Raw genomic sequence first — 19529 nt, forward strand, 5'->3', positions numbered from 1 at the left:
ATGCTATATGTGAACATGTATGTGTGTCCTTATTTGGGGGGAGGGAAGGAGGGAAGGGAGCAAGCAGAATTCTCAGGGTGTCGGTTATGGATGGCGGGGAAGATGGACACCCTGCTCTCAGGCCTCACCCTGGATCCAGCAGGGCTAGATCTTCCCTGCCCCAGGTGAACCACCCCTCTGTGTGAGCAGAGGAAGCTGCAAAGTGACCATCGGGGTTGGAGGACTTGTCCGTGACACAAACCCTGGCCGGAGCAGTGGTGGTGGACACTGGTTGAGTCTGAGTAGGCACACTGACATAGTGCCGGCCTCAACTCAGTTCTGCTATCGGGAGAAGTTAGGCAAGAGGTCAGGTTCTGAAGCTTCGTTTGGCCAGGGGTGTCCGCGTGACATAGTCATGGTCCTTCAGTCAGGCCGACCCCAGACTCACACAGTGGCTTTCTCTACTTTGAGGTCCTGCCCGACTGTAGTGGTATTAATCCCTATCCCTTATGACCACTGCCCCAGCCTCAGGAGGCAGGTTGGGTTCTTGCCTTACTTCCAGTAAAATGGCTTCTCTTTCATATTAGGCCAAGGCAAGAGAGTGGAGACATTTATGAAACTTTGTTTAATGTACTGAAAAGCCATCGGCCAGAACATTTAGGAAATTGATTTTCCTGGCATTGATGAACTCGTTTTATTTTACCCCAGTATTAATTACTTTTTTTTAAAACAAATTAATTTAAGAGTCGTAAAACCTAACAAGTGAGCCAAATGTCCATAGATCATGTCCTGCTCCGCCCTCCCCAGGCTGGTCCCCTCCCTCCATGGGTGGGTGCTCAAGGTAGAGGGGCTTCTCCTCTTTCTCCCCCTGCTCCCTCCCAGGAATGACGCACCCCTCCCCCCCCCAGGAGAAGCCTCCTCTCTGAGGGACTATGCAGCTTCCACCATGACTGAGTTCCTCGGCATGTTTGGCTATGATGACCAGAACACCAGGGATGAGCTGGCCAGAAAGATCAACTTTGAGAAGCTGCACTCAGGCCCCACTCCCGAGGTGGCCACTTCTTCCGTGCTGCCCTCCTCCGAGGACACCCTCAGCAAGCGGGCACGTTTCTCCAAATATGAGGAATACATCCGCAAACTCAAGGCCGGCGAGCAACTTCCCTGGCCAGCCCATGGCAGCAAAGCTGAGGACCGGGCAGGCAAGGAGGTGGTGGGCCCCTTGCCCAGCCTACGACTACCCAGCAACACTGCCCACCTGGAAACTAAGGCTACCATCTTACCACTGCCGTCACACAGCAGTGTCCAGATGCAGAACCTGGTAGCCCGTGCTTCCAAGTACGACTTCTTCATCCACAAACTGAAGGCGGGCGAGAACCTGAGGCCTCAGAATGGAAGCACTTACAAGAAGCCGTCCAAGTATGACCTGGAGAATGTCAAGTACCTGCACCTCTTCAAACCCGGGGAAGGCAGCCCTGACATGGGCGGGGCCATTGCCTTCAAGACAGGCAAGGTGGGGCGCCCCTCCAAGTACGATGTTCGGGGCATCCAGAAGCCAGGCCCTACCAAGATTCCGCCTGCCCCCAGCCTGGTTCCTACACCCCTCACCAATGTGCCCAGTGTTCCCAGCACCCCTGGGCCGGGGACCGAGCCACCTGCCTCCCTGTCCTTCAACACTCCCGAGTACCTGAAGTCAACCTTTTCCAAAACAGACTCCATCACCACAGGAACTGTCTCCACTGTCAAGTAAGGAGCCCCCACCCTCATCCCCACCACCACCACAAACCCCAGGGCCAGACTGGACAGGGGGTCTACCTCCTTACCGGCAAAGCTTAGCATGTCGGACACAGCCACCTGTGCAATTCAGACTGCCATGCATGTGTTTACATGCACATATGCATGTGCGCACACATGCATCCCTGCTCCTGTGCCCTCAGCCAGTGCCCTTGCACTGCCCTTAGACCTGCCTGTGGCACATCTCCCACGTCCCCTCACACGGTCACACACCTGTGCAACCCTCCTTTACTAACCTCTGTCACTATGACCTGTTCCCTACGCCTGCTAGCACAAAGGCTGCAGGTGGTAGAAGGAACTCACTCTGGGGTGGGAATGGGGCCCAGGGGCCAGGTGGTAGCCTTGGCTCCTGGTCCATTGAAAAGGCAGGAAGAAGGTGGGATGTTAGGTTGGGGTACCTCCTATGAACCTAACCCAGGAACAGAGGGCCGACCTGGATAAAAAACAGTGGGTCTTAGAAGGGAAAATGACACCCGTCCCTCAAGCCATCCTCTCTGCTAAGCAGGGTGGGGCCTACAGGTACTAAAGGCTGCAAACCAGACAGATCCATTTGATGGCCTTTGGTGTGAGGGTGGAAGTGAGTGTCCGAACCCTACACTGTGTTCAGTGCTGCCTTCCTCTCCTGGCTCACTTCTCGGTTTGCCTGGTGTTTCTCTTCAGCCATCACCCCATTTATTTGCATTGCATGCTGGGGGCTCCAGGACCTGGCTTTTACCCAGGCTCACTCTAGGCTGGGCTGGGCCTTGAGCCCTCCCTGCTTAGGGGAGCCCACGCCTGTCAGAGATGGGCTAACTGAGCTCCTCTGGACTTCCACCAACAAACTTTTAGTACCCTAAGTGCCTCAGAATGATACAGGGCCCAGGAAAGAGGAGCCATGGCCCAGGGCAGGGAGCTGCCCATCAGATGCTCCTGGGGCCTGAGGCCACCCCCATCCGCTAATCGGCTGTGCCCTGTGTGTCTTAACCAGGAACGGATTGCCCACAGATAAACCAGCTGTCACCGAAGATGTAAACATTTACCAGAAATATATTGCCAGGTAGGCCCTTGGGGAGGAGCCTGTGGACAAGGGGAGGGGGAAACAAGAATGCCCAAGGACTGTGAAACCACCTGTGTACTAGTTCGTCCCCGGGGATAAGGGGCTGCTCTCTCTACATCTCCTTTCTCTCTGTCTATAACCTCCTCCAGAGAGGCTAACCCTGGGTCTTTCTCAGACCTTCCTTTTTGGGGGTAGTGTGGGCAACACAGTCCTTAGGCAACTTATAACCTAAGTACGGCCAAAATAAAGGGAAAGGACTTTGTACCAGGCCTGCCACAGGTGAGTACGTGGCCCCCTCTGCAGCTGACATGGGACCTGCCTTCTCATGTGGCACCCCAGATGGAGTGCAGAGCACAGTAGAGCGGGTGGGGTTGAGGGAAATGGACAGTCATGGCCTCCTTCTGCTATGGCCTGCGGGGATCCCAGAGGGAGGCCCTGATGAAGCCATCCTTGAGATCCATCCTGTAGGAGGCAGGATTGGCAGATGAAGATCCGTCTCCACATATTCCCCAAATCGAGCCTCCCGAGGGACATGCGGCAGGGGTCACGCCCTGGCTGCATCTGCCCTCCCGTGGTCTCCGGGCGCTCTTCCTCACCCTCTGTCTTCTCTTTACTCTGTCGTTGCCGTTAGTACCTCAGCAGATGGCCCTTTTGGCGGCTTCCGTCGAAATATTGATTGCCGGTGGCTTCCCCCATACTGTGGGGCCTGTCCCCACCCCCATCTCCAAACAGTGCGTCACTCACGGAAGGGAACAGGCTGGCTGAGTGAAGTGCCTTCCCGGGGCTGTCACAGACAGCTTTCCCCAGAGTGGCTGGCCCTGTCTGGCCATCACCAAGGCTGTGAGAGTCACGCCCTAGCACATCGAGGCCCATTCAGCGGCCGACAGCGCAGGGCTCTTGGCCATGCACTTGGCTGGAAAGTGAGCTCCCTGCCTTGGGAAGCCAAACAGATGCTATGCTTTAAAAATTCATGACTGGACTGTTTCAAGTGTCAGGAAAAGCCCAGAGCACACAGAGAGAGTGCCTCTAACCCCTCTCCACAACAGCCCAGGATTGGCCCAGCCAGCGGCCCCTCCTGGGTTGAGCTGTGAATGTAGTGCAGGTTGGGGGTGGTCAAGCCATTACCTTTTGCTAAAAAGGCCTTTGGGTTGTGTGGAGCTATAGGTCTCCTGTCCGGTCTGTCTCTTACTCTGACTTGATGCTCTGGCCTGCCCCAGCTATTCTTCTTCACCCGATTCCCCACCTCTGCTCCGTCTGGTACTGCCTTCCAGGCAAGTGCAGCAGCCAGGCAGGCTTGGCTCCCTGACAGGTCCAGTTGGCTTTCCAGCCTCTGCTCCTTCACCCTTGTACCCCAGTATTTCCACTAAACCCCAGAAATACATCTTTGGGGCCCAGGCAGAAATAGCTGTCCAGCCTGGGTTCTAGAAGAGTCTTTACTGGCATCCCTCAAAGAGATGGGTCTGACCCTCCTGCTCCTGTCTTCAGGTTCTCAGGAAGTCAGCACTGCGGACACATCCATTGCGCCTACCAGTACCGTGAGCACTACCACTGCCTGGACCCAGAGTGCAACTACCAGGTATGGGCCGTCCTGCACTTAGCAGCCAGCCAGGACTCTTGCTGGAAGTAGGTGGGGGCAGGGAGCCTTCTACTAGCCACCATACTTTGACATGGATAAACACAGAGCACAGACTAGTCCTCTAGTCCTCTGCATATCCCCAGGCTCCTGCTAAACAAGCAACCCATTGGGTCTGCAGCAGCCATTGATCTCAGTGGTGCAGATCCCAGTTCCCTTTTACCAGGAGTCCAGCATGACTGCACTCATGGTCCGTCAGTCTGCACCTCTTAGCTAACTGTCTTTCCAGGACTTTCAAAGGGTGTCTTACTGCTTCCTTCTCAAGTTGAAACACTGAGATCATATGGTCCGTGCTGCTACCGCTGAGCGCAGAGCTGGTGAAGTGGGAGCGCTCGGCCATCTGCACGGGCCAGCTCCCTCTGCCTTTCCTGCTCAGCCTTACAGAGTACTGGGTAGAATTTGTTCTCACCCATCAGAGCCCTGGCCTTCAAGGCTGGCCCGGGGTATCATCTGTGCTCCTGGATGTTGGGAACCTCAGGAGAGGTCAGGGAAGGGACTGTGGTTTCTGAGTCTTTGGAATCATTCCTACAAGGGCCAGCGTGCCGGGAACTGGCTGGGCCGTCTAGGCTGTCTTGACCCTAAGCAGGGTTATTTATAGGGTGACCTGAGGGACTTGGGGCCAGCCCTGGTCCAAGCACTCTTGGCACATGAACTTGGGGCACGGGCTTCTGCCAACTTGGTGCTCTTTTCTGGCAGAGGTTCACAAGCAAGCAGGACGTGATCCGACATTACAACATGCACAAGAAACGAGATAACTCCCTGCAGCACGGCTTCATGCGCTTCAGCCCGCTGGATGATTGCAGTGTCTACTACCATGGCTGCCACCTCAACGGGAAGAGCACCCACTACCACTGCATGCAGGTGCCTGCTGTGCCCACAGCCCTAGGGTTCTAGAACCTTCCCCTAGCCTTCTACTCCAGGAGTAGGGCTATCCCAGGAGTCCGGGGCCTGATTGGCTGGGACCCTCCTCTTCTCCTGGTCCAGGATAGGGGTGGCTGGCAGGTAGAGTCCCAGAAGCCCAGATGTCTGGTGGCCAGGGTGGGGGCCTTCCCTGTTGCCATACTTGGTGTTGGGGGGAAATTCAGCGAGCTGTTTATATAGACCAACATTTTTCGGGCTTTAACACCAAGAGCTGCATTGCAAATGATTCCTGCAGAGGTTTTTGTTTAATTCTTTGTTTTAATGCCACACCGAGTCTGGGCTTTTTCAAGGTGTCAAGCTCAGGAGGGGCAACTTTGGATTGCAAATAGCAGCTGCATGCCCTCCCCCATGTTTGTCAGGGATTGTTATGGCCTCTCTGAAACAGCCTGGTGTGAGGAGAGGGGGGCTGCTCTCTGGGCCTGAGATGGTGCAGACGCTGGTATGGCCCAGCCTTCGAGGGTGCTGAGGGCCACTGCTTTTTACTCAATATGGCAACGTTGTCTGCCTGGCCCATCTGTAGTGGGTGGGAGGGCACCATGCCCAGCAGCCAGCCACTGAGGAAGTCACGGAGCTAAAGGTGACCTTTAGGGTCCAGCCTTTGTCTAATCCTAAGGCTTTAGAGATAGTTACCAACTAGGACCCCCCCCCCCACCCCAAACCTAGCTTCTCTAGAAAGTGGCTCCCTCAACTGAGCCAAAGGTATATGGTGTCTGAAGACCAATCCTCTGCAGACGGATTGTAGTCAGTCCCTGGGAAGGCTGGAGGGTCACTGGGGATCTTCTTTGCTTCCGAACCTGGGTTAACCTAGGAGTTTGAGGTTTGGAGGTGCCAAGCTTCCCTAAACAGAACCCCACGGCCCTGGCTCCAACCACAGCACTGGGCTCGGTTGGCCCAGGAGGACCAGACTAGCATCCCTTAACCAGCATCCCGGCCTGTGCAGGTGGGTTGTAACAAGGTGTACACAAGCACCTCGGATGTGATGACCCATGAGAACTTCCACAAGAAGAACACCCAGCTCATCAACGATGGCTTCCAGCGCTTCCGAGCCACTGAGGATTGTGGCACAGCCGACTGTCAGTTCTACGGACAGAAGACCACACACTTCCACTGCAGGTGAGTGACTGCCCACTGAAGGCTCCAAGGGACCAGCAGGGAACCAGGCCATGGATCATCAGGGCCCTTGCTCCTGCTAGTTCCAGGCTGACGTCAGGGCTGCTTAATGGCCCTGCCTTGGTGTTCAGCCTCAGTCTTCCCCCTGAGGGACCCTTCCTCCCAGAGCATGGGACAATCGGAGCAGGGTCTCCCTTGGGTCCCATGAGTCCCTGTGTCAGTGTCCTCATGTCCCACGCAGGCGCCCCGGCTGCACGTTCACCTTCAAGAACAAGTGTGACATCGAGAAACACAAGAGCTACCACATCAAGGACGACGCCTATGCCAAGGACGGCTTCAAGAAGTTCTACAAGTACGAGGAATGCAAGTATGAGGGCTGCGTGTACAGCAAGGCCACCAACCACTTCCATTGCATCCGCGCCGGCTGCGGCTTCACCTTCACCTCCACCAGCCAGATGACCTCACACAAGCGCAAGCACGAGCGCCGACACGTCCGATCCTCCGGCGCCCTGGGGCTGCCGGCCTCCCTGCTGGGCACCAAGGACACGGAGCAGGAGGAGTCCAGCAACGACGACCTTGTGGACTTCTCTGTCCTGAGCAGCAAGAACTCCAGCCTGAGCGCCTCCCCCAACAGTCAGCAGTCTTCCGTGTCCCTGGCTGCTGCGGCTGCCACCACCACGGCCGAGGCTGTCCCCAGTGCCACCAAGACTCCCAATAGCAAGATGGCAGGCCTGCTGCCCCAGGGCCTGTCTGGGTCCATCCCCCTAGCATTGGCCCTCTCTAACTCAGGCCTGCCCACCACCACACCCTATTTCCCTCTCCTTCCCGGCCGTGGGAACACCTCACTGCCTGTGGGATCTCCAGTGCTCCTGGGCTCCATGTCCTCGGGGGCCACAACCTCAGCCACCCCTGACATGCCATCCCTGATGGCTTCTGGAGCTGGAGACTCAGCCCCCACAGCTGCCACCTCTCTCTCGGTGCCCCCTGCCTCCATCATGGAGAGGATCTCTGCGAGCAAAGGCCTCATCTCACCCATGATGGCTAGACTGGCTGCAGCCGCCCTCAAGCCCTCTGCCACCTTTGACCCAGGTGAGCAGGCTGGGCCCTGCCCAGTAAGCAGGCACACTTGGAAACTTGCAACTCCCGGTACTCAGGCTGAAGCCCACAGGGCAGGCTAGGGACAGTGTCTGCCCACCCCACACGCCTGCATCCCCCAACCAGCAGCTCCTTCTCTCGGCTTGGTCTCTGTCTCCATCCTTCTCTGTATGTGGAGCCAGTCAGTAGTTCTGTCTCTGAGCACCTGGGTGGCCTAGTGGCACCAGGTCTCGCTGGTTCTGTCACCAGTGAGTCCCTGAGCAGAGTCCTCCAAGGCCGCCTCTTCTCTCTGCTCTTCTCTAGCTGACAGAGCCAAACCCGAGCCCAGGGAATGGGAATTTGCATCCCACACCCGTGTAGCAGAACTCTAGGGCTTTCTCCCTTGTCCTCCTTTCTCCTTCCTTTTCTTTGGGAGCTTTCTTTCTCCTCTTTCCTGTTTTCCCTGCCCCGGTTCCTCGGAGGGCAATCAGTGCTGTTTGGATTCCTGGAAAGAGTTCAGCTCAACCTCCCTCCCCCGCCCCGTTATATGGTCCCTTTCAGTCCTTCAGAAACCACTGGTACTTGGCCCAGAGTAGCTTGTGCTGGCTGGCTACTTACTGAGCTGGATGCTAAGGACAGAGACAGAAGCCCTACCCTGTGGAGCAGGTGGGACAGGGAGAGAGATCTGCTCCCAGCCATAGGCTGCCCAGCCTTTATGCTCAGCATCCATCCAAAACCATCTCAGAACTAGCCAAAACCAAGGGTCCCTTGCACCCGCGTGAGGCTCTGATCCCACAGGAAAGGGAGCTGGGCTTTTCCTCTGGAGCGTAGGATAGGTGACCACAGGATAGTAGCCTGTAGTGTGGACTCCCGAAGGCTAGAAGTTCTCCCGGTTCATGAGAGGGTGACCCTGGACCCCTGTCTTCCACTTCAAGTGTGGGAGGAAACTTGTAGCTATACTCCTCCAGCCAGGAGCCGGCAGGTAGGGCCACAGAAGTCTCTGCTGTTAGTCTGTCAAGTTACTTTTTTTTTTAAATCCTAGAAAAATCTCTCTTCCCTCATCCCACCCAAAAGAAAGGTTAGATAAAAGGGAAGGGAGCTGTTTCCCTTCATTTTTAATAAAATGCCACTTGTGTCTGCGAAGAGGCTATCTGTAAAGCTGTAGTGCCCTGGGGCAAATTAATATTTCAGTCACTTGGGGATTATGGGGAGCAAGGCTCACTGGACACCACCCTGTCAGCAACTTCCTTTGGCCCTGCCCCATCAGCCTCCTGTGGCCTCTTCCCACCGAGCTCCCCCTCAGACCCAGTCAGGAATCCAGGAAGGGCCTGCGGTCTCTGTCCTGGACGGCTTGACAGAAGGATGAGGTCGCCTAGGTTGAACCACCCTGATTGGCCCGTCAGCCTTGATAGCCCTGACACAGCAGATGCCCTCCTCAGGCATGCTCAGTGCAGACAGGGCTGTCGCCTCGGCAACAGTGGGCAGGGACTACGGAGGGGCCGCTCCCAGTCCAGATCTGCCACTTTCCCTCAGCATTAACAGAGTCTTTAATAAAAGCTTAAGCGGCAGCCCCACAAATCGACTGTGACAGTTGGTGGAGGGAATGAAGGGCCCCTGTCCCCGCCCAGGCCCCCTCCCCAGCCACCCGCTCGCCTCCTCTAGGAGGCCCTAAGCCAGGACAACTTTGACATAATTTTGCAATAATTATCACTTGAAGAATTGCCACACAGGGGTACACGTCGCAAGTGATCTTGTCAGCAGGAAGAACCGCTGACCAGCAGCCAGTCCTCCTGGCCCCCTCACCCCACCCCCACCTATTCCGCCCACTGCCCTTCCTTTGGGTGTGAAGGAGTGGGGGTAATAGACTTTGTGCCTGTGTGGAATCTGAGGAAACCTCAGCCCCTCTGATCCCATCTTCCCTCCCCTCCCCTGCAGGAAATGGGCAGCAGCCCACCCCCACCAAGTTCCCCCAGGTTCAGGTGAAGCAGGAGCCTGACAGTGCTGGCACCCCAGGTCCCCACGAGGCCGCTCAAGACCGCAGTCTGGACCTGACTGTGAAAGAGCCCAGGTGAGGCAAGGCCAGAGAAGCTCCTGCAGAAGCTGGCCTGGGCCCCCAGAGGTGGTCTCAGGCCAGCCCTGGGGACTAGGCTGAGTTCCCCCTCCTGTCCAGGGTTCACTTTGCCACTGAGCAGTTACAGCAAAGAGTGGAACCCTCAGAGCCCTGGGTTTGGCTGCCCGGGAGGGAAGGGCCTCTGGGCCTGGCCCCATGGATGTCTGAGTTGAAGCCCCTTGGTTTGTGTGTTTTAGTAATGAATCAAATGGCCACGCAGTCCCGGCAAATTCATCTCTTTTATCCTCGCTTATGAATAAGGTAAGAACCATCCATCACACGCCTCCCGTCCCCCCACCCAGAGAAATTAAAGCTGTGCTGGGGGGTTGGGGGGATGTGTTTGTTTTTTAATGTTTTCCCTCTAATAAGATGAGTTTGTACCATTTAAATTTTGAGGCCATTTTTCATCGAATATAATTTCAGAGCCACTGCTTACAAATTAATTTAATGAACTGGCTGAAGAAATATATTTCAGCCCCTGACACCTTTTTTCCCCCTTCGGAGAGAGGGCTCCAAAAGCTTTTCCAGAACCCTCTAACTTCTCCTGCCCTCGGTTATTAATGTTATTTATTTATTTTATATATTTTTGTTTGTTTTAAAAGGGGTGGGGGAGGGGAGACCAAAGTGGGAGCAAAGCATCAATTTCCACTTTTCGGCTTGAGTAATGGTCTCGGACGCCTTCCGGAGAGGTCGCTCCAGAACATTTATTTTAAATAATGCAGGGTCTTTGTAAATTATACATCATCTCAAATATATTTTCCCCTTCACATGATAAATTTGACTGCAGCAAGATTAATTTGGTTACTGTACACAAGTGACTGGATTGAAGAGGGAGCGGGGTCTGGGCTGGACCTCGTGCAGTGGGTGTGTTCTAGCTGGGTCGCATCAGCGCAGCAGCTCCAGCTGCTGATGCCCTGCCCTGCCCGGCCCGGCCCCTTCCTGGTTGCTCTCTTGCTGTCCTTTACCCTCCTCCGGTCACTGCCCCCTTCTCCCTCACATTCCATTACAGCAGCAACAGTGAACCTGCTTGCTCTTACCCTGTGAAAATGTCTGATCCTTTGCGTGGCTTTTATTCCCAAGAAGTTCACAGGGAGTACCCCCCCCCACACACACACACACTTGCTCTCCCTCCTCCTGTGCTTCTTTTGAATACCTTCTGGTAGGAGAAAAACCAGGGAATGGCAGAGCCTCAGGAAAGATGGGCTTTGGTGTGCATCCAGAGCAGAGCTTAAATGGTGACTCCAGCTGCAGGCTAGCTCTTTACCTGAGGCTGCTGCCAGGGGACCGGAGCCACAGTCTTTCATTCTCCTCTCTAGCCAAGGCTGAAGGGGCGTGTGTGTGTGTGTGTGTGTGTGTGTGTGTGTGTGTTCTCTGCTCACCGTACCACCGCACGGCAGGGCTGGCAGTGAGGAGGACAGGCGTTGCCTGGCCTGAGGTTCCACAGCTCCAAGCTCCCCTCTCCTTGCAGATGTCTCAGACCAACTCCAGTCTTGAAAACTTGCTGAACATCAAGACAGAAGTGGAGGGAAGCCCTGTTGGGGAGCCCTCGCCTTTCTTGGGCAAGGCTGTGAAGGCACTGGTTCAGGAGAAGCTGTCAGAACCCTGGAAGGTGTATCTGCGCAGGTGAGGGGTCTGCAGAAAATGGGGTTAAGGGTGGGGCGACGAAGGGTCTTGCTCTCTCATCCACCCTGGTAGCCAAGGCCCCACCTCTGGCTGAGATTCTCTAACTACTGAGCTCTTCTGACCAGGTTTGGTACCAAGGACTTCTGTGACGCCCAGTGTGACTTTCTCCACAAGGCCCACTTCCACTGTGTGGTGGAGGAGTGTGGAGCACTTTTCAGCACCCTGGACGGAGCCATCAAACATGCAAAGTGAGTGAGGGTCTTCGGGGAGCAGGGGGGATGGGTGGGCATTCAGTCCCATCCCTGGGATGCCCTGGACCTGAGGGGGGATGGAGGTAGCACAGGCCTCTAGCCACCCTCTGAGCAATACCCCAGAGCAGTTTTCTCCAGGACACTGGCGAGTTCTTCATAGGGGCTACCCCAGAAAGGGGTCGGGGCTGAGCGAGCCCAGGAGCCCCAGCTACTACCTGCCAGACCTAGTGGGGCTAGTTACCCTGCACAGGGCCCCTGAAGAGTGTTTAGAAAGGCCAGAGCCCAGGTGAAAAGATTTGGTTTGGAACCAGAGCAAGGGATTCTGGATGCAGGGCTTTCTAGCGACATGTGATGCCTTTACACTCCCTTTGGCCTAATGGATTTCTGTGTCTTTATGATCTCCACAGAGTTAAAAGGCAGTGCCCACCAGCGCTGCCTGTGCTGGCACGCAGCACCTCTCTAGGTCCATGTCAGGCTTCCTCCCCAGCCACTGTCCAGAGCCTACAACACTCATGTTCCCCCACCCTGTGACTCTCAGAGCACCCACTTGAAGGGAGAGGCCTGAGGAGACAGGCCTACTCTCTCACACACAGTCCAGTTGTAGGAAGGGCTCAGGATACCAGTCAGCCGTAGAGATGGAGTTACAGTCTAGCCCAGATCAATAGTGGGACCTGTGATCGGGTCTCAGGTCCCTCAGCTCAGGTAGGGTCATGGGAGACCTCCAGAGTCCACACTGGGAATGCAGTAGGAACACTGGACTCCATCGCAATGGGAGGGCTGAGCAGGCACAGACGGGGAGACCGGGCAGTGGGTCCTATTGATTGACGTTCTGAGACGCCCTCTTTTCCCTCCCATAGCTTCCACTTCCGGACAGAGGGAGGAACGGCGAAGGGAACCACAGAGGCTTCCTTCCCGACCTCTGCTGCTGAGACCAAACCTCCCTTGGCACCCTCGTCCCCGTCAGCACCTCCTGGCACCATGGTCCCTGGATCTTCTCTGGAGGGGCCTGCTCCCAGCCCCGTCTCCGTGCCCTCCACCCCCACCCTGCTCGCCTGGAAGCAGCTGGCTTCCACCATCCCCCAGATGCCTCAGATCCCCTCGTCAGTGCCTCACCTGCCCACTTCGCCCCTGGCGATGACGTCTCTAGAGAGCGCCAAGCCTCAGGTCAAACCCGGGTTCCTCCAGTTCCAGGACAAGTGAGTCCCTCCATGAGCCGGCACCTGTCCCCCCTGTCTTGGGAGTGGGTGTGGCCAGGGCAGCAAGGAGGCCCTGCTCCTCATCCTGCAGAGTTACACTGGCTGTCCTCAGCCTCTGGGACTCAGCTTTCTAGCTGTGCATTTGTACCGAGCAGCCAGTAAATGGGTGTTGAGGGAGCAAGTGGCCTTATCTTCGGTGATCCGTTGGGATCCTGCAAGGTCTGGCTGGGGTGAGCTAGATATGGGGGTTTCCCAGGAAATTTCCTGGTCCTACGAAAAGGCTATGTTCCCTTGGGGCCACCACCTTGCTGGCCAACTCTGTGGTGCATACTCAGGCTGAGTCAATAGGGCAGGGAAGGCATGGAGGGTCTGGTGGGGGTGGGGAGGAAAGCAGGGCCTAGGCCCCTCAAGGTCCACACAGTGGTCAGGGGTGGAAGGAACCTTCTTCACTTAATGGTGGTGGCTTCTTGCGGCGAGAACGGTGACTTTGTATCATAAAGTGTGTGGCTTCCTGTTCTCAATAAAAAGTAATAAATTGGATTATTTATACCACCTGAGTAACAGCTGTCCTCCCTCTCTGAGAACCTGGGGCTGGGCCCATGGCACGGAAGGGTACAGTGCTCTTTTGTCTCCCGTTTCCCGTACTCCCCTCCCTTGTCTGATGTGGTTGCCTCCTTAGCTTCCTGAACCTGGCCAGAGCTCCCACCATGGGTCCATTCTCTAGAGACCACATCTCTCCATAGCCTGGGGGAGGGGGGCTCCTAGCGATGGCTGCAGCTCCCTGGCTCTCAACTCTTATAGATACTAGTGGGTTCTCCAGGTCTTCCCCATTCATCAGCACCTCCACCGGCCCCTATCACTCCCCAGACCCCTAGGTTCTCTGGATAGGTGGGCACTGTAGGCCTCAGTTGACCCTGGGATGTCCCAGCAGCTGTGAGCCCTAAGCACATGTTACCACTTGCTCACACCCCACAGTAGTGGCGCTCGATTCCTGGTAGGGCTGCCCACCCACCTGCAGTCTGTCAGTCAGTCATATCCACACAGTGCCATGTCTTGCCAGCCAAGCCCTTGCTGGCACCCAGCCAGGAATGGCAGCAGTATCCAATATTTTTATGCCCAAGAAGTTATTGTAGTCATCTTATCTCTAATCCTGGGGTGTGGCTTCAGAAACTACATGTCCCAGCATGCATTGCTCTGAGCACCCTATCTATGGCAATCCCCATCTACCAGGCAAGAGTTCCCAAAAGGAGACAGGGATGCATGCTGGGATCTGTAGTCTCTAGCTGAAGGTTCCCGTTGAGCAGGAGGGTGACCCCCTTGTGTTCCCCTTGATTACATTCCTGGTGACTGAGAAAGGGAAACCTAACACAAACCAAGAGAGGACATCAGTGGGAGGGCTTGGGATGCCAATGACCTTCTGGGCTGTGGTTTCCTTCTAGCGATCCATGCCTGGCGACGGACTGCAAATATGCCAGCAAGTTCCATTTCCACTGTCTCTTCGGGAACTGCAAGTACGTCTGCAAGACCTCGGGCAAGGCCGAGTCCCATTGCTTGGACCACATCAACCCCAGCAACAGCCTGGTGAACGTGCGAGACCAGTTTGCTTACTACTCTCTGCAGTGTCTCTGTCCCAACCAGGTCAGTGAGGCGGGGTTGGGGAGGCCCAAGGCCCAGGGCAAGCTTTTCCTGGCAGAGACTCCATTTTTCATGCCATTTTCAAGTTGGCCTGCACCACAGACACTGGAAAGGACACACACTGTCTGTCCCCAGAGCCCCTAGAGGCCCCTGGGCAGGGGTCCAGATTGATGCTCAGTTGGTGAGGGCTGTCATTTCAGTCCTAACTCCCAGTGGTGACTAAATGCTCTCTCAGCCACTGTGTGTTTGACACCATTTGTGCCCATCCTGGAAATAGCTATGCCCTCTTTCCCTAGAGGCCTAGAATTTTAAAATAGGCTCATTGGATAAAGAAATAGAACAGTCTATGCCTAACAGAAAGGACAGCTCAGGTTCTCTTTAAAGGCCTAGTCTCCAAGATTGGTGTAGGCTGCCTGAGTCGTCACAGGTAGTGTCTAAGTGTGCAGAAAAGACTATTAGGATAGATTAGTGATGTCTGTAAGGAAAAGTCACGGGACACCAATGTTGTTTAAAAAGATGAGGTCCAGGGTTTCGGCACCATTGTTAGGGAAAGGATGAAGAGAGTGGGGGGGTATATGGCCCATGGAGGTGCAGTGAGGCCTGGGGGCAAGGGAGATGCCTCTGAGAGGCACATGTTGGGAATCCCTTTCCCCTGGGGGATCAGCCACACGAAGGTGTAGTACAGAATAGAGTTTATTCAAGTCCTGGGAGAATTAATAGGGTAATAGAGGCAGAGAGAGGGGGAGAGAGAGAGGAACAGAGGAGTAGAGAAGAAGAGGCCAGCCATGAGCACGTGGAGAGAGAGGGGGGAAGGGAAAGGGAAGATGGGGAATAAAGGGGGAGAGCAGGGCTGCAAGAGGCCAAGAGGCCTAGAGAGGCAAGAGCAAGAGAGCGAGGAGGGGGGTCAGTCCCTTTTATAGTGTCAGGTCTCTGGGGTGGAGCATACATGGCTATCCTCAGAGTAATTGAGGGGTGGGGTATACCTGGCTGTTGCTAGGTAACTGGGGTTTACAGAATCCCAACCATGTCTGCCTAGGTTAGGAGTGCTGGGGTAGATTAGTGATGTCTGCCCAGGTCTGGTCCTACAGGGACAAATTTGAAAACAGATTAGTGATGTCTGCTCTGGGTGCGGTGTTAACCAAGAACCACAGGATTTCCACGGAGGAGGTTTTAGTGAAGTGACAAGCAGACATACTGCTTCACGCAATTGTGCTTCCTAACTCTGAGCATGGAAGAACACAGGTGCAGAGAACCTTCCATAGCCCAGAGACAAGCAGGAACTCACGGTTGTCCCTGCCCGTCCTGACGCACACACGCCTTGCCTCCTTGCAGCACTGTGAGTTCCGGATGCGCGGGCACTACCACTGCCTCCGGGCAGGCTGCTACTTTGTCACCAACATCACCACCAAGCTTCCATGGCATATAAAGAAGCATGAGAAAGCTGAGCGACGGGCAGCCAATGGGTTCAAATACTTCACCAAGCGCGAGGAGTGCGGAAGGCTAGGTACTGAGTGAGCCAAGGGTGGGCAGGGACTTCTAGTAGGTCTTACCACAGTTCTGATACCTGGGGTCCTGATGCCTCTACCACCCCAGCCCAGTGATCTGTGAAAGATATCACTGACGTCATATGCCAAGGGTTGTCTGACGGCGAGGGCGGGCCCCAAGCATCATCCCCACCCGAAGACAACACCCTGGGGCCACACCCCGACATCCCAGGCTCTGATACTCTTGCTCCCCCCCCCCTTTTTTTTTGAAAAGACTGGACAGATAAGACTTGGACATCCTGTGAGCTCTTTAGTTCTGAGGGTTTGTCCCAAAGGAGCTGTTTGTTTATTTCAGTTATTTATTTACTATTTAAAGCTTTTAGCATTTGCTTACAGTTAAGCTTAGTGCTGGAAACCTGTAGTCAAGTACATCATGGGCTCTGTTGGAGTACGTGATGGACAAGCGACACAGAGGCTTTGGGTGCTCCTGAGCTTGGCAGGAGCTTCTGATGATGCTCTTGCCCAAGGCACTGGAGGTGCCTGTAGGGAAAAGCCTCAGGCCCACAGGCAGAGGGCAGAACCTACCCTTCAGCCTCAGAATGGGGCAAATTTCTGTAGACCTGCAGATGTGGGGCAGGCCTCTCCTAGGAATAGGCTGGAAGCTGGAAGACAGGGAACGGCGGGGGTTGACAGATGTGGTGTCTACCGGCCAGGCCTCTCCTGGTCCTGTGGTCACAGTGGCAGGGTCTTGGGGAGTCCATGGAAGCTGCTGCCAGCTGCGCTCTGAGCCCTCCGTAGGTGAAGGGTGAGACACTCCAAGTTAACTGCCAGAAGAGAAAGAAAACAAACCTTTCCCTCAAGTATTAGCTCAGAAAGGATCCATGGCCCGCAGAGGGCTAGTCGCCACAGCAACAGGTGTCCGCACCTGGTGGCCTCTGCAGTACCAGGCTCGGCTTACAGCTGTCAGGGCAATTCTGGAGTTGTTCTTGTTTACTCGACTTTCAGTGGTTCTGGTAGTAACTGGGGCCAAACAGACCTGGGAGATGACATAAGACACCTGGCCAGCCCGCTACCATGGCAACGGGCAGGCCCTCGCCTGCCCTTAGCTGATGCCATTTAGGTCCAGCCTGCTCTATTTGTTCTCATTAAAGCTGGGGTGGGGGTGGGGGTGGAGGCCACCTGACCAGCCATGTAAACAAGGTGGCTTCCTGAGAGCTCCTTTCTTGAAGGTCCCTTGCCTCGGAGCTGTGGCTTCTCTGTGAAGAGTGTATAGAACTAGGCCCCTATACAAACCAGAAGGGAGGTCAGGGATTAGACAGCCAGGCAGAACTTGGGCTTCCCAGAATGGCCCGGTTACAGGTAATCCCCCAAATGCCACCTGCCTATGAACCATGCCACCAAGTGCCCAGCACACTACCTAGGGAGGCTCACGGCTGCTGTGCTCACACCCGCAGGCTGCAAGTACAACCAGGTGAACAGCCACTTCCACTGCATCCGGGAAGGCTGCCAGTTCTCCTTCCTCCTCAAGCACCAGATGACGTCGCATGCGCGAAAGCACATGCGGAGGATGCTGGGGAAGAACTTCGACCGGGTGCCCCCATCCCAGGTGAGTGCCGAGGCCACATGGCTCAAACTGCCCTTCCTCTTAGGTGCAGAGCCATGCTACCCCTAATGCCCAAGGAACCCATGGGCTACTACCTTAGGGCCCCTCTATTTGCTTCCAGGGTCCCCCGAGCTTAATGGATGTCGAGACAGACGAGGGCATGGACTATACAGGCTGCAGCCCTGGCGCTGCCTCCTCAGAGTCTTCCACCATGGACCGCAGCTGCTCCAGCACCCCCGTGGGCAATGAGAGCACAGCCACAGGTGAGCGCCGCAGGCCCAGTTGAGTCGTTCATGGGACACAGGTTGATAGTCAGGAGGCCAGGATGGAATGAGGCAGACAGGTTTGTAGAACACAGGGCACTGAGGCCTCTCTGGCCATTCTCTCACCTCCCTGCTGCCCTCCTCCAGGTCACTCTGGTTTCCCCAGAGAGGGACCAGGGCTTGTCCCATTAGCCCCAGAGAAAGCATCATAGTCCCCGTGCCAGCCTTCCTCCTGGTCTCAGGCCCAGCCTTCATCCAGAACCCAGGGTTCCCCCCACCACCACCCCAAGAGGCTCCTGCCAGGACCCTGTCCTCAGCAAGGCCTTCCCTGGGCACCTGGTGCCCACCATAACCTCTGCCCACACTGTACCAGCTTGTCTCCTTCTTCCCCTTCTTCCTTACCGCACCTTTCTGCTCATCTGGTCACATACTTCCATACTGCATTTGCCATTGCGTTTCTCATTTGGGTTTTTTTTTTTTGTTTGTTTGTTTGTTTGTTCGTACGTTCTTTGTTTTGTTTTTCTCTGCTTTTCTCCATCCTCTCCAGGCTGCCCGGTTCCTCCTCCTCCTCCTCTTCCTCCTCCTGCTGCGGCTGGTGATGAGGCTGCTCCTGGGGCTGCACCGCCCACCCTGACTCCATCCTTCCCACTGGCTGTGCTCCGGCCCCCCCTCCCTCCCCTACCATGCCTCTTCTCTCCTTCCTGTCTGTCCTACTCTCTGCTCAGTACCACTCTGGGAGCCAGCCGGGGCCTGGCCCACCCCATCAGCAGCCCGCCCAGCTTTCCACCCATCACTGCCACTCCAACTCCAGTAAAAAGGGATGCCCCCCTAGTGCAGGATGCTGCAGGTAACTTGAACATGCCTTCTTGCCAGTGTCTGACGCCCTGACCCATCCTCAAGGCTATGATCTAGGACAGGGCCCCTTTCTGTGGCCAGCAGAGCCAAGGGCAGGGCTCCCCCACACCCCTAACGGCCAGATCACCACTGGCAGGGTCCTCAGGTGACCTGTGAGGTCCTTGTTCTCCTTGGCACTGAGAGGGCAGAGCCTGCTGCTATTATAGTTATCTTTGGAGCTGCCCAGGTTTGGAAGGTACTGGTACCGGTTTGAGCCTTCCGAAGCTAGACAGGGAGAGGAAACCTACGGAGCCTCCAGGCTCACCCAGCGCTCAGTGGCAAATAGATAGCCCTCGCCATCCCAGCCCCAGTGGCCTTGTGGGAATGTGTGCTTGCCCTTTGCCCTGGGTAGGCGTCACCCCAGGTCTCCATCCATCTACTGTTTCACATGAGGACTGAGCCTGGCTGGTGGCCCTGGGGATGAATTCACCCCTCTGAAATCTCTCTTGCCAGCATAATCAGGCAGAGAGAGCCCCATGACTTCAAGTTGTAGTGCTCTGTCCCCCATGATTTCCAGACCCTTGTCCCCTGCTCGGATGCCCTATGGCATCCCAGACCTTGACTTTTTCTTCATCTGCCAAGAGAGGGTAATTGCCCCCCCCCCCCCCAGTATACTATTTAATGCAGAATTTTGAAGGCAGAGCAGTTGGTGGTCAGGCATCCTGGGAAGTTCTCAGAGAGGAAGCTGCTTCCATCTACCCAGGCAGGGCCTGGCCTGGCGTATTTTGGTCCCTTGAATGTGTGAAGATTACAGCTGGATGCCTCATTCCCAGGGCCTGTGCAGCTAGTGGGCTGCCACAGGTGTCTTCACGTGCTTCCCAGGAGGGCATAGAAAGGACTGTGTCCACGGTCTTCCTGATCCCTGAGGATCAGGGTAAACCAGGGGGGCTGGCTGAAAGTCCTTATCTTTGCTGAGCTCCTGGGTT

At 55.6% G+C, this 19529-nt stretch overlaps 1 protein-coding gene across 3 annotated transcripts in view; it reads left to right on the forward strand.

Moving 5' to 3' along the window:
- Nucleotides 1–19529, forward strand: part of CASZ1 (castor zinc finger 1) — a 127671-nt gene that overhangs the window by 104130 nt on the left and 4012 nt on the right. For 2 of the 3 annotated variants that reach the window (XM_080922057.1, XM_080922056.1), the window contains 16 exons: nucleotides 888–1722; nucleotides 2738–2806; nucleotides 4292–4382; nucleotides 5136–5300; nucleotides 6301–6473; nucleotides 6712–7559; nucleotides 9480–9612; nucleotides 9852–9915; nucleotides 11123–11277; nucleotides 11403–11525; nucleotides 12386–12724; nucleotides 14164–14362; nucleotides 15692–15863; nucleotides 17298–17449; nucleotides 17568–17709; nucleotides 18257–18556. In XM_080922057.1, the coding sequence (XP_080778183.1) occupies nucleotides 888–1722; nucleotides 2738–2806; nucleotides 4292–4382; nucleotides 5136–5300; nucleotides 6301–6473; nucleotides 6712–7559; nucleotides 9480–9612; nucleotides 9852–9915; nucleotides 11123–11277; nucleotides 11403–11525; nucleotides 12386–12724; nucleotides 14164–14362; nucleotides 15692–15863; nucleotides 17298–17449; nucleotides 17568–17709; nucleotides 18257–18556 (3960 nt within the window). The remainder of the gene's footprint in view (nucleotides 1–887; nucleotides 1723–2737; nucleotides 2807–4291; nucleotides 4383–5135; nucleotides 5301–6300; nucleotides 6474–6711; nucleotides 7560–9479; nucleotides 9613–9851; nucleotides 9916–11122; nucleotides 11278–11402; nucleotides 11526–12385; nucleotides 12725–14163; nucleotides 14363–15691; nucleotides 15864–17297; nucleotides 17450–17567; nucleotides 17710–18256; nucleotides 18557–19529) is intronic. The other variant, XM_080922058.1, reaches the window with a different exon arrangement.

Source organism: Micromys minutus, assembly GCF_963924665.1.
Source record: "Micromys minutus genome assembly, chromosome: 9".
In the NCBI taxonomy this organism is placed as follows: domain Eukaryota; kingdom Metazoa; phylum Chordata; class Mammalia; order Rodentia; family Muridae; genus Micromys; species Micromys minutus.